Source organism: Parasteatoda tepidariorum, chromosome 3 (genome assembly GCF_982258835.1).
Source record: "Parasteatoda tepidariorum strain Cologne lab strain chromosome 3, Ptep-v5.0, whole genome shotgun sequence".
Taxonomy (NCBI): Eukaryota; Metazoa; Arthropoda; class Arachnida; order Araneae; family Theridiidae; genus Parasteatoda; species Parasteatoda tepidariorum.
In genome coordinates this window covers 16096525-16109516 of record NC_141757.1, presented here as the reverse complement: position 1 = coordinate 16109516, position 12992 = coordinate 16096525, and the positions used below count along the sequence as shown (strand labels likewise).

At 30.7% G+C, this 12992-nt stretch overlaps 1 protein-coding gene across 3 annotated transcripts in view; it reads right to left on the bottom strand.

Annotated features, from left to right (window-relative positions):
* LOC107450135 (cell adhesion molecule Dscam1-like) overlaps positions 1 to 12992 on the bottom strand; it is a 446044-nt gene that overhangs the window by 84402 nt on the left and 348650 nt on the right. For all 3 annotated transcript variants that reach the window (XM_087158866.1, XM_087158865.1, XM_071186796.2), the window contains exons 11-12: positions 9179 to 9352; positions 1308 to 1455 (exon numbers count right to left, since the gene is read on the bottom strand). In XM_087158866.1, the coding sequence (XP_087014992.1) occupies positions 1308 to 1455; positions 9179 to 9352 (322 nt within the window). The remainder of the gene's footprint in view (positions 1 to 1307; positions 1456 to 9178; positions 9353 to 12992) is intronic.

Sequence of the window (12992 nt, the reverse complement as noted above, 5' to 3'; positions counted from 1 at the left end):
CAACCCCCTTCAAGAGTACATCCGCGGGACCCCCGGACCCCTGGCGCAGAAGCCCTAAAACCCTACTACTGATACTATACATCATTATTCTTTTTACGCGACTGAAACCGGTTTGCACTCGTTTACGTTTATCAATTGGTTAAATTAGACGATATACACTGGTGGACAAAATTAAGAGATGGAAAGCATTTTCGCACATGCAAGATACCCGCACACAACTCCATGTGTTTGACAATGGTTCCGTGAATGCCCAGATGTACAGGCAGGAGGTCCTAGAGCCCTATGTGCGTCTTTTCAGGGGCGCTATTGGCCCTGAGTTCATATTTATGGACGACAATGCGTGACCACATAGGGCTCTCGTGATTGATGAGTATCTGGAAAGCGAGGATATTCAACGAATGGATTAGCCAGCCAAATCCCCTGACCTGAATCCTATTGAACATGCTTGGGATGCTCTTGGAAGAGCTATTGCGATGCGCCAACCTCCCCCCAGAACCATTCTGGAGTTAAAAATTAATGAATGGGAGGGTCTTCCACAAGTCCTCCTTAGCTCCCTTATTAACAGCATGCATACTCGTTGTGCATGCTGTCTGTCTGTCAGGGGTTACCATACACTATACTAGAGGCAACACACACTGTACTAACCTCACTTTTATTGTCATCTTTTATCCTTAAGTTCAGACTACATTGGATTTATTGGCAATAGGTCTTGCCAGTGAATGGCACTTTCATTTTTGTTTTGCATACTTTATTATCATGGAATAAGCTATATCCATACCAATTTTTATTTATTTATATTCAGTATTTTTTGAGATATTTGGGAAAGTGTCTTCCATCTCTTAATTTTGTCCACCAGTGTATAATACAAATTCGACGATTGGATACATTAGACGATATGTTATATAAATATAGAATATTTATTATATCAGATATTATATGAGTATATTATAATAATAAGACTAAATTATTGGACGCACTGCAGTTTTTTAATAATGACATGTTTTGCACGAGTTTATAGGCAATACTTTTATATTTAAACATACATGTAATGGGTTTTTATTAAGGAGATTTTTCATATATTTCCCATTTGTATTTATTCTTAACGTATTGCATTACAATGTATACCAATTGATACACGAACATAAACAAGTGCAAACCTGTTTCAACCGCATAAAAACAATGAAGTTCTATAGCATCTCCTGATTATTAAGATTTTACATAGAATCATATAGTGCGTCTACTAATTTGGCCAGGGACTGCATTGAGTAAAATTTCATGCGAGTTCCTGAAAGAAACAATTTTTTTACCTTGGATCCGTTTGAGGCTTGATGGCAATTTTATCTTTCATCCAAGTGATCGAAATAGGTTTGTCTCCAATCGCTTCACATTTCAGTCGTGTCTTGTGATTTTTATGAACCATTTCAGCAGTGAATTTAGATAAAAAATGGGCAGCAACTGAAAAAAAAAGTTTACAAATAAATTGTATTTCAACCTTCTTGCATTTAATTTTTACATAAATTTCATCCATCACATCCTAATGTCAACCTTAAGACAACTACTCATTTGATAGTTTATTTACAAGTAATCAACACCCGAACGAGTACATCTTAAATCAGTGATTTTGTAGCGAGATTTTGATCTACATGGATCAGATAATTTGAATCTCTCATCAGGGGGTTCACGCTGATATCAGGGGGTCGCTCATCCCCTAAGATCTTGAATCCGGTCACCCTTCTAGAAATTCAACACTAATTAGAGAATAATCATCGACAGCAATTTTAAGAACATTAGCCGTGTGTAGTGTTCTAGATTGAAAAGTATGTTCATTTTGATTTTATCTGGATATTAAGAACATTAACTTACATGCTCATTTTAAAGCAACAGTATCTAAGTTTTACACATTGACAGGGGCGATAGTGGGCCCAACTCAAAAATCCTGAAAATTTCTTGAGTAAAATCATTCAAAAAATTAATATCTTTATAAATTTAGGTCATTGAAATTTTCAAAACATGATATTCTAAATAAATTATATGCAGCATTATTTAAATGAATAATTATGTGTAAGCTTACTTTTATCTCTAATCACATTTATTATTCTACCAGAAAAAATATTTACAAATGAAAGAGATGCCAAGTGCCAAGTTATAAATTGTAGTTCTAATATTTTTAAATAAAATATACAATAATTTTTATATATAAATGTGATCGATGATTTCTTAAAACTTCTGGACTAAAAATCCGGAAGTCCGGATTTTTTCCGGAGCACAATCACCTATGCATTACAATAATTACGCCTTAGATAGCATTTAAAAAAATCTTTAAGAGTCAGGGCCCAACTTAGCCTAATTGGGGCACAGGGCAAAAACTTTTTTGAGGCCGCCCTCAGCTTCACTACTTCAGTAATGAAGAACCAAACTTTATGGAGGTACTAGGACACCTCATTATAAACAACAAGAAAATTTACTAGAACCTAAAATAGCTATAAAGACCCCCCCCCCAATGGCAGACAAAACGTCGCTCTGTCCATTTTATTGATTTATTGACAATTCTATGTCCATCATGCTGATTTCAGTTTTCTGATTGCTAACTTTGTTCATCTATATGCGAAAAATTCGTATCCTTGCTGACATTAGGGCGGAATTCAGCTAAAATTTCGCAATTGCGATGGCTTAATTAAGCCAATCAAAAGCCTGTATTTTTGTATGTAAATCTTCTATTCAATTTGGAGCCCCCTCTGAAGCGGGGGCCCGAGGCAAATTCCCTGTATGCCCCTACCACAGTCAGGCTGTGATAAGAGTGTATTTTATTCCTATTAATCTGCAACTTTAAGCAATTAGATTGTCATGCTTCAGACTTAGATGTGTGGATAGTTAATACTCTGTAGAATAGCGTGGGTCAAGCTTCCGTTCTTACTTTCGCTTCACACCCGGGTAATTCAGTTTCAAAATCTGGAAATGAATCGGATGCAATCCATGACTCCTTGGACTGTTAAGTTCCCAAAAGATAGTTCATTTACGAGTACACAACGTACAAATATGGGTAATACATGGAAAGATGCATACAGCCATCAAGTTTTTGGTACAGACGACAAATGGTAACTACTATCAACAATATTCCAGTCCCGTTCATATTTTCAATAACATATTTCTTTAAACGTTTATTACAACATTCTTGGCACTGGGCCAACATGTACCCCCGTGTTTGCAGCGTTCTTGGGATTGGGGGTACATGAATTTGAATTGGGGGTACATCTATTGCTTGGTCTTTTTTTATGAATGCCCACCACAATACTGTTTAGCTGCTTTTCTGATCAGTGTGAGCCAAACTGTTATTTATTTTGTGGCTTTTATTTACATGAATGGCCACCAGAAGACTGTTTAGCAGCTCTTCTGACTTGTCTGAGCCAAACTGTTGCTTATTTTGTGGCTTTTTTTTCAATGAATAGCCACCACAAGACTATTTAGCCGCTTCTCTGATCCATCTGAGCGAAGCTTTTTTTCTATAAATAGCCGCCACAAGACTGTTTAGTCGCGAATCTGATTTATCTGAGCAAAACCGTCTCTTTTGTGGCCTTTTTCCTATAAATAGCCACCACAATCTCGACTGTAGAGCTTTTTGTGGGATTTCGATCACCATGAGCGAAGAGACACCTAATAAGGAACTGACTTTTTGCGCTTCTGTTTCTTCCTTTCGTTGTTCTCTTTTATTTTTTATCCTGCAATTGCAAATAAATAAAAAAAATGCACACTTTCCACCAGAATAAATTCAATATAGATTAAAAAATTCCTCACGTACATTCACTGTTACGAGAAAAGAAATATTTCGATCCATTAAAAACAATCAAAAACACATAATATTGCTTTGCCATAAACGAGGTAAAGTTTATTTAGTTTCCGTTCTAAAAAATCTCAAAAGAAAAAATTTTTTTTTGAAGAAAAAGAAATAAATACTTTGAAAATAACCCCTCAACACATTCCTTACTTTCAGTTCCCCATACATAAATGCGTGCATATTATCTTCGACGGTTGAAGAGAAAAAAAAATTATACTTCTTATACGCTTTCGCTGTGATTCGGTTAAAAGTTCTAAACAACAAAAAAATAATTTTTTTTTCCGAACGGAACGTTAAAAAAATCGGTAAACGACGATTTAATGACCTTTCTTTCTGCTTCTTTTTTTAATACTTTTTTTGTTGCATTTCAGAGTCTTTTCTTAAAAGTATGCCAGACAGTTAAAAAAGTTTAAAAAAAACAAACTTTTCTAACGCTCCAAGGCAGAAAAACTGACAAGATTCTGCGTATCTTAAACTTTAAATAAAAACCGCCAACGACGGCAAAATAGTCTCTATAGCTTTGTTAATGAACCGAGATATAGTAATCTGAACTAAAAAAAAAATTCTCAAAGAAGAATTGTTACAGTACATATATAAAACGGCAAACATAAAAGAACCAAATAAAGTAGGAAACTTTCAAAAATTGAATCTTTAAATTTTATCAAAGCTTTCGCATTTCAATAAATGCTACCTTATCAAAAATGCATTAAGCATCGCATACTTCTTTTCAAAAATGTGATAAAATAAGTGCTTTATAAGATTTCGGACAAATTTTCTTGTATGCAAATTAGATAAATTGAAGCCTATAGCATAAGAAGTCGCCAAATGATCCCATTTGGCGTAACTGATTTTACATGTCATTACCCATAGTGCAGCCATCCAGGGACCATTTCGACGAACACAAAGGGAAATTACGGAAACTGAAAAAAACTGAGTTTATTTTTTTCCCCTTCTCCCGTTCGTTTTTATTTTTGTATTAGCAGTAAAAGTGATTAAATGTAAATAAACAGGCTCGCTGAAACGGATTAAAAGAATAATTACGTTGAAACGTTTTGTACATTTTAAAGAGTGCTATTATAACTGTTTTCGTTTGTTTTCTTTTTTTCCTCGGTCAAGAAAAATATCTTTCCAAAAAAAAAATTTAATTGAAAATGTGGGATAAAATATTTTTTTTTAATTAAGTAACATACAAAATATTATGTACTCAAAGGAATTAGGCAAAGAATTGTTTACATTTATATGAAAAATCCTTTAGCATAACATGTTTATTTTTTACTTGGTAGAAAAAAACCTAAAAAATTGAGAAATTTTTTTTTTTAACACCAACTGTTAATTAAAATAGAATAAATATATTATTATAACTTAAACAAATAATTTCAGTTTAGTTTTCAATTATGATAAACTTAAGTCCATCGTACAGTTGAATGTTATGTGGAATAACAACATCAAATAATGTTTTTTTTTCTGTATATGAACAAGTTCATGCTTTTTAAGATAAGCCAGACTAATTTAATTTAGAGATTTTTATGCGTTTTATAGCAATAAAACTTGTCACAAATCTTTTAAATTGCAAATAGATTTGAAACAGTATTTATATTTGATGCACTAGGAAAGGAAAAAAATCTTGAAATTATGATTAACTTTAGTCCATCGTACAATTTAATGTTATCTATACATAATAATAAACGCGGCTGTGTGTGTGTTTGTTTGTCTGTCTGTAATCACAATATATCGCCCCAGAAGCCTCGCCCAGGCACGAAACTCGGCACATAATTGTGTTTTGACATAATAAAGAAGTATTTTTTTCTTTTTCAAAACTTTGGATTAGTATTTTAGTTATCAGTCATTTTGTAGAAAATCTATGCTTTTTCGTCTTCAAAGAGCCATATTCAAAAAACTATTAAAAAACGCATATACTTTTCTCCACTCTTATAAATGTATGCTAATGCGAACCTTACAATTGAAATATTAATTTTCGACAACTTAAACCAATAATATACGAAGGAATTAATAATTTAATTGTAAGGTTCGCATTAGTTTACATTTATCAAAGTGGAGAAAAGTTTTACTTTTGTATTAAAAATGTGGCAACATATTCGATACGTAAATAGAACGTCGCTTCGCTTTGATATATTTGTCGCTGTTCATCTGGATATGAAGACAAAATTGCAGGACAGGAACACTTTAATTGTCCACTAATCTTCAGATTTCCTGCTATGTTTTAAAAAACTTTATTTGTGAAAACCTTTAGCGTGGCGGACAGCTGGCCGTCTTAGGCGGCTAGTGTGGAATAAATGACAATTGAAAGTAATTTTAGGATGCTTGATATAGGGTTTAAGTTTATGCCTCTAAAATAACCATTTACGAGCAGTTTGGGTTGATTAATAAATTAAAAGGAATGGCATAATGTTTAATCTTTATTTTAAAATTGAAGTTTCTTATGTTATTACAAACTAATTTAACGTGTTAATCACAAAAGGATCTGAGGATCAAATTTACGGAAATATGGAACGGAAATTTACGGTTATTACGGAAATTTACGGAAATATTACGTTTATTTTCCCACACTAAACAATCTATCTAATATGAACAGCTTCGGTGTAACAATGAGAAAAAAAATTAATGGAATAATTTTTTGATCCCATTTTCAAATGTTCATTTTTACAGCTCCACTAACAAGCAGTTTTTTTTTTTAAAAAATAACAATTTTCGAGAATGTGTTTAGGTATTTTATAAGAGGGATTTATATTATTTTGCCCCAAAAATTATCAATTTGAAGTAGATTTGGTGGATATTTAAAATAGTAATAAAATAAATATTGGTCGCAATTTCAAATGTTCCTTTTTACAGAAGTTTTACGAACATGTAGCAATGCAGATTAACAAGTTAATTATCGTTTTTTAAAAAAAGAAATATAAAGCTTTCAAGTATGTTCTATGATTTGTTATACCGGGCTTTAATATTATTTTGCCAATAGTAATCATCTTAGAATAGATTCTTTTGATAACTAAAATGGTGGATATTTAAAATAGCAATTTAATAATGTTTGATCTAAATTTCAAAAGTGAATTTGTTTAACATCGCTAAAAAATCACAGCAAATTTTAATCTATTCACAAAATGGACAGTTAGGTACTTTATTTATGTCGCACTAGAGCTGCACAATTGGCTATTGGCGACGTTCTGGGAAACATCCCTGGGGATGATCCGAAAGCACACCATCAAAATTTCGATCACCTGAAGTGGGAATATCATTTGTGAGGCCACTTCCTCAATTTAGACTTAGATCTAAAGGGGAAGGAAATTTTCTCCTGATCCCCGTAACTATGGCACTGCTCAGTGACCGACAACAAGACTTTCGACTCCATAGATTTTACTAACATGTACTTGATGAGTCCGAGGATCGAACCCGGGCTCTTCTAGACCGGTGTCGGATTATCTAACCACTGAACTACCACTCACAAGAAAACAATTCATCAAAAATTTACAAATTTATGAAATTCAGTGAGATCCAAAATTTAATTATTAATTTTTTTTTTTGTGTTCAGTGACACAGGGTCGATTGTGATCCCAACTCAAAAATTCTGAAAATTTCTTGAGTAAAATCATCAATGACGCATTTCAAAAAATTAATGTCTTTGTAAATTGAAATAATTGCTATTTTCAAAACATGAAATTTAAAATAAATTATAAGCAGCATAATTTAAATGAATAATTATGTATAAGTTTACTTTTATCACTAATTACACTTATTATTATTAAACACCTAACTACAATAGTAATAAATAAATAAATAATAAATAAATAAATAATAATGATAACAAGGGCGCCGGCAGAATAATGTAAAAGGGGGTGCAACCCTCTAACAAACTACCCCCCCCCCAAAAAAAAACAAATTTACAAATATTCTGTTATTACTGTTTTGTTATTACTTATATAATCTTACCTATTACAATCTGTTAATTTTTTTCAACATACATTTTTTCATTGTTAACAAGATATTTAAAAAAAAGTGCGAATTTCTTGTACTTGCAAATTTTGCCACGAGAAACTATTGATGGCGCTGTCATAGCTACTGACTTTGAAACACAAATAACTACAAACAGTAGTTTCGTATACTAACGTGTTTGTGCACGCTTAAGATTTGTATTTGTTGTGTTGAATTTGTAGTGTTTGATTTGTTATTGAGCTTTAGAAGATTATATATATATATATATATATATATATATATATATATATATATATATATATATATATACTATGTGTAAAGATCTGCTCTTACCGAAATTCATCACTGAAGCTACAACGTGGTACGAAATGTGGTGGAATAGAGAAAATTCTTATGAATCCCTTGAATACATCGATTTGGTAATTGAGGGCACACCGTTTTATCCAGCTGTAGCGGAGGCTATCAAAATTGGCCTAACTCCTCCAGCTACTACGTGCACTATTGAACTCACTTTTAGTACAATGCGACGCATCAAAACATGGAATCGGTCTACAATGTCTCACGAGAAATTAAGTAATTTGTGCATGCTCAATGTGCATAAGAAAAGATTCAAAGATGACTCAGAATTCATTGAAAAAGTTATAAACAGATTTGGACAGCAAACAAGACGATTACTATTCTTGTTTGATTAAAAAAATTTTTAATTGTTATGTATCAATAATTATTTAATTACTTGTTTTTGAATAAAAATATTTTTAATAAAAATTTTTTATAACAAAATAGTTTTTCTGTATCTGCTTAATTGTTTAGAAAAAAAAAGCCAGAGGGGTGCAAGTGCACCTCCTTGCACCCCCCTGCCGGCGCCCTTGAATGATAATAAACGATTCATTAATTGAATAAAGCATGTTTCATCTACAATTAAATTGTATGTTTGATTCAATATTTATGATGCGTAGTCATAACTTTGCACGCGCTAGTAATAGTATAAATAAACAAATTAATAAAATAATCGACTGCGGAAACAAATTATAACGAAAACGAGAAAGTTAGTGCTAAGCGATATTCTATTGACTAAAACAAATAATTAAAGACGGATCTGTTTATACTGCTGGCAGCTTGACAACAAAGAATGAGAAAGTGTTTCGGAAAAAAATATCAAAGATAAATTAATAAATAAAATAACACAATTAAGTTCAAATAAAAAAATATCGTTTGCCAATATAAGTTCTTAGCATAACTTGTAATGAAACATGACTTCAAATTTCTGGACCTTGGAACTCCGGATCGAGGTCAATCAAAAATCCGGATTTCTTTCCGGAACACAATCATCTCTGGTACATGTAATGAAAATTTAAACCTAAATAAATAATAGTTGGTTGAAAAAAACGCATAGCATACTGTGAACTTTTAGTCGGACGACTTTGCTGAGCCCCTGGCCTATTCCATTCGAAGCCTGACACAAATAATAACCCGCATCAGATTCTGTAGCGTCTGTTATTGATAGAGATCCATTCTCGAAAACCTGGAGGTGAGGGCTGCTCACTATGGATTTGTAATCTCGAGGACTATCGCCTAAAAAAGATAAATTATAAATATAATTAATATATAATCCCATATAAACTAATTTTAATGCTTTGAATATAGCTACAGTCCCTGGCAAAATTATTGGACGCTCTATAAGATTCTATGTAAAATCTTAATTATCAGGTGATACTATACGGCTGTATTGTTTTTATGTATGTGAAACCGGTTTGCACTTGTTTACGTTCGCGTATCAATTGGCTAAACTAGACGATATATAATATAAATTCGGCGATTGGATAAATTAGACGATATATTATATAACTATAGAATATTTATTATATCAGGTATTGTATTAGTATATTATAATAATTAGACCAAATTATTGGACGCACAGTTTCTTAATAATTAATGTTTCACATGAGTTTATGGGCAATACTTTTATATTTAAGCATACATGTAATGGTTTTTTATTCAAGAGATTTTTTATATATTTCCCAATTGTATTTATTTTTAACGTATTGCATTACAATGTTAACCAATTGATACACGAACGTAAACAAGTGTAAACCGGTTTCAGTAGCGTAAAAACAATAAAGCTGTATAGTATTACTCGATAATTAAGATTTTACATAGAATCTTGAAGTGCTTCGAATAATTTGGCTAGGGGCTGCATACACTATTTAATTATATCTTGATTAATCGTATTAATAATAGTAAGAACGAATTTACTACTATATAAAAAAAGAACATCTTAGCTAATAGTCCTAAATAAAAAAATTAAACAATGAAATGGTACACTTCATTAAAAAATTAAATAAATTGCTTGGAATCAACATTCCAGCTATACTCTGAATTAGAACTAGTCCTTATTGTCTTTTTTATCATCCTGCAAGTTGAATCCCTTAATTTTTTTTTTAACAGCATTTCAAATTTCAGTTTATGTTCTTTTGCTTCTTTAAAAGTAGAAAAGATTAAGTTTCAGAATTGTTTTTCCGAAAGAGAAACATGAGATTTCTTTCATTTCTTGTTTCGATCAAATTGTTTTTTTGTTTTTCTTTATTGTTTTTAAAATTGATTAAGGAGTAGAAAAAATTAAAGTAGGTTAGTTGAAAAAAAAATCATAACATTTGTAATTGAAAGAAAAAACACTTATTTTAACCAGGTTATTTCGGAAATTCTCAAAAAACGTAGGTTTTATAACTCGATTGTAAGATCGTAATCTTGGCGATGAAATCGTAATACTTAACGGATAAATCGTAATAGTTGGCACCATTGTTAAACGACAGCAAATTAAGGATGTTTTTCAAAAGCACTAAAGATAGAAAGCTTAAATTTAAGCTTCTTTAACACGAAACAAAGCTATTATTTTAAACTAAATATACCATTTAGCTTTAAAGATTTAGATTGGTTAAGTAGCCTATTTATTTGAAAAGCTAAAAAACTTTTTTTTAAAATCGCGAATTTGGCGGCATTTATTTTTACTGAGATAAAATCCATTTATATCGGTGAATAATTTTCCCATTCTACGAATTTTTAACCGGAAAAAAATTCTAAAAAAAAATTACCGTACTGGTATGGCAAAGACAGTTCTGGTAAAAGAAACAAAAATTAGGTAACTAAACCAAAATATGCAGTTAAACTGGATATTTTGGTTTGGCAGTTTAACTGTAACTGTGTAACAGTTAAACTGCTGATTTAGTTTTGCCTTATCCAGGTAATTGTACATTTATAAATTCACATTTTTTATAGTTTAAAAAGGTTTGTAGATGTCAACATATAGATTACATCAGAAAAAAAGCAGTTAATCGACGAGAAGCAAGGTTAACAAGTGTTTACTAACTAAAATAGAGGTTATCAAACTGAACATTTTCGCGTCAACTCAAACAATATACCGGTACTGTTAAAATTAACAACTTTTGGATAAAATTACTAAGTTTTACAACATTTACTACCAAACAGAAAGGTAATAAAAACCATATTTTATGGTTAATTTTCCCAAAAATTATTCATTAGCAAAGCATTTCTTTAAAAATCACAGTGTGTTTTGGTCTTCTCTGAGAGTTTGAATGTTAAGCATATAGGTATAGGATTAGGAGTCCAAGTAGTAGTTCGCGAATAAGAAATAAAGTCATATCTTGATCTTTATTTCTCACTGTCAACACATAAACTTTAAAGCTAATTTACCCAATTTTTTTAAAAATTTAACTTAGAACGTTTAACAGCTCAGTTCTTCAAATAATGGTTTATCTATTAATTTATCAATGAAAATTAAAAGGAATCTAAATACAATAATTAATCACGAACTTGGAAACGCACTTTTGGATGCATAAAATATACAGTTTTGAGTTACATATAGAATATTATACTATAAAAAAAATGGCAGCTTGTATGCTTTTTCTAGTACATGCACAAAATTTTGTCAAAAGTTTTATGTTTATTTGGCATACTATTTATTTACTGAATTTCATTTATATAGAACTCAATTTCCTTCTTCAAAGTATCACCGTTTGTCAGGATAATCATAAGTCATAAAAAGAAAAAATTCTAACAAAATTAAATCGCATGATTTGTGTCACCATTTTGGATCTAAAAGGAAAAATCCTTCACTGCTCAACACTTAAAACGCGGTTTATTTTTATATAGTGCTCTTTTCTATAACATTGAACTGTCAATTGTTCTGTTGTCTTTTTTTTCGTAAGAAGCATTTTAATTTTTATTGGTAAATGGCATGGGGCTTACTTCGTTTGTGAAATTTAGGACACTATAAAACGATCTAATGTCAAAATACCTCATAAAAATTTTAAATAAAACAAATAATGATGAATGAGAAAAATCTATAGGAATGCAGTGTTTCTTACAGTTCCATAAATAAATGCTCGTTACTATTTCTGAGTACCAGAGAAAAATATTTTAAAACAAGTTAAATAAATAGTTAATTTTTTTCTTCTTTGAAGAGCTAACAAAAGACTAAATTTAATTTAAAAGTAACTATTTTTAATGATTTTATATTTTGTTTTCTAAACTATTTTGACATTAATCGAACAGGAAGGAAGACAAGGAACAATTATTGAATTACTGAAATGTAATTATTTGCTTTTGCCAAACGAAGGAAATATAAAATGAAAAAAAAGTACAATTTTTTACTTAAGTATTAACAATAAAGGGCATTTTAGATATATGAAAATAAATTAAGTTAGTTTAGCTTTTTTGAGAGTTTTTTTCATCGCTTAGCTGTAAATGAATTTTTTTCTGCTGTGCGTGTTCTTAGACAAAACGAAAAAATGAAAGGAATAGAACATGGAACAAAATTTTTCGTAATTCATAAGAGACTTACGAATTTAGAAAATTAGTTTCTGGTTAACAATATGTTTGAAGTTTTGAACTATTAAGTTTATGTACGTTTTTCATTTGTGTTTTATTTAAATAAAATGATTTTTTGTTATAATAACAAGGTTTTTTTGCTGTGAGTGTTTTAAACAAAATGATTAAATAAATGAAAGAACGGGGTACAAAAATTTTGTGTAATTCACAAGAGACTTACGCATTTAGGAAATTATATTCATATTAATGATAAACTTTCATTTATTATTAACATTTTAAGTTACGAAATCAGGCACAAAAACGTACTTTCTCTGAATAAATATACATTTTTTTCAACGGATTTAGAATTCTGATCCCCTAAATATAG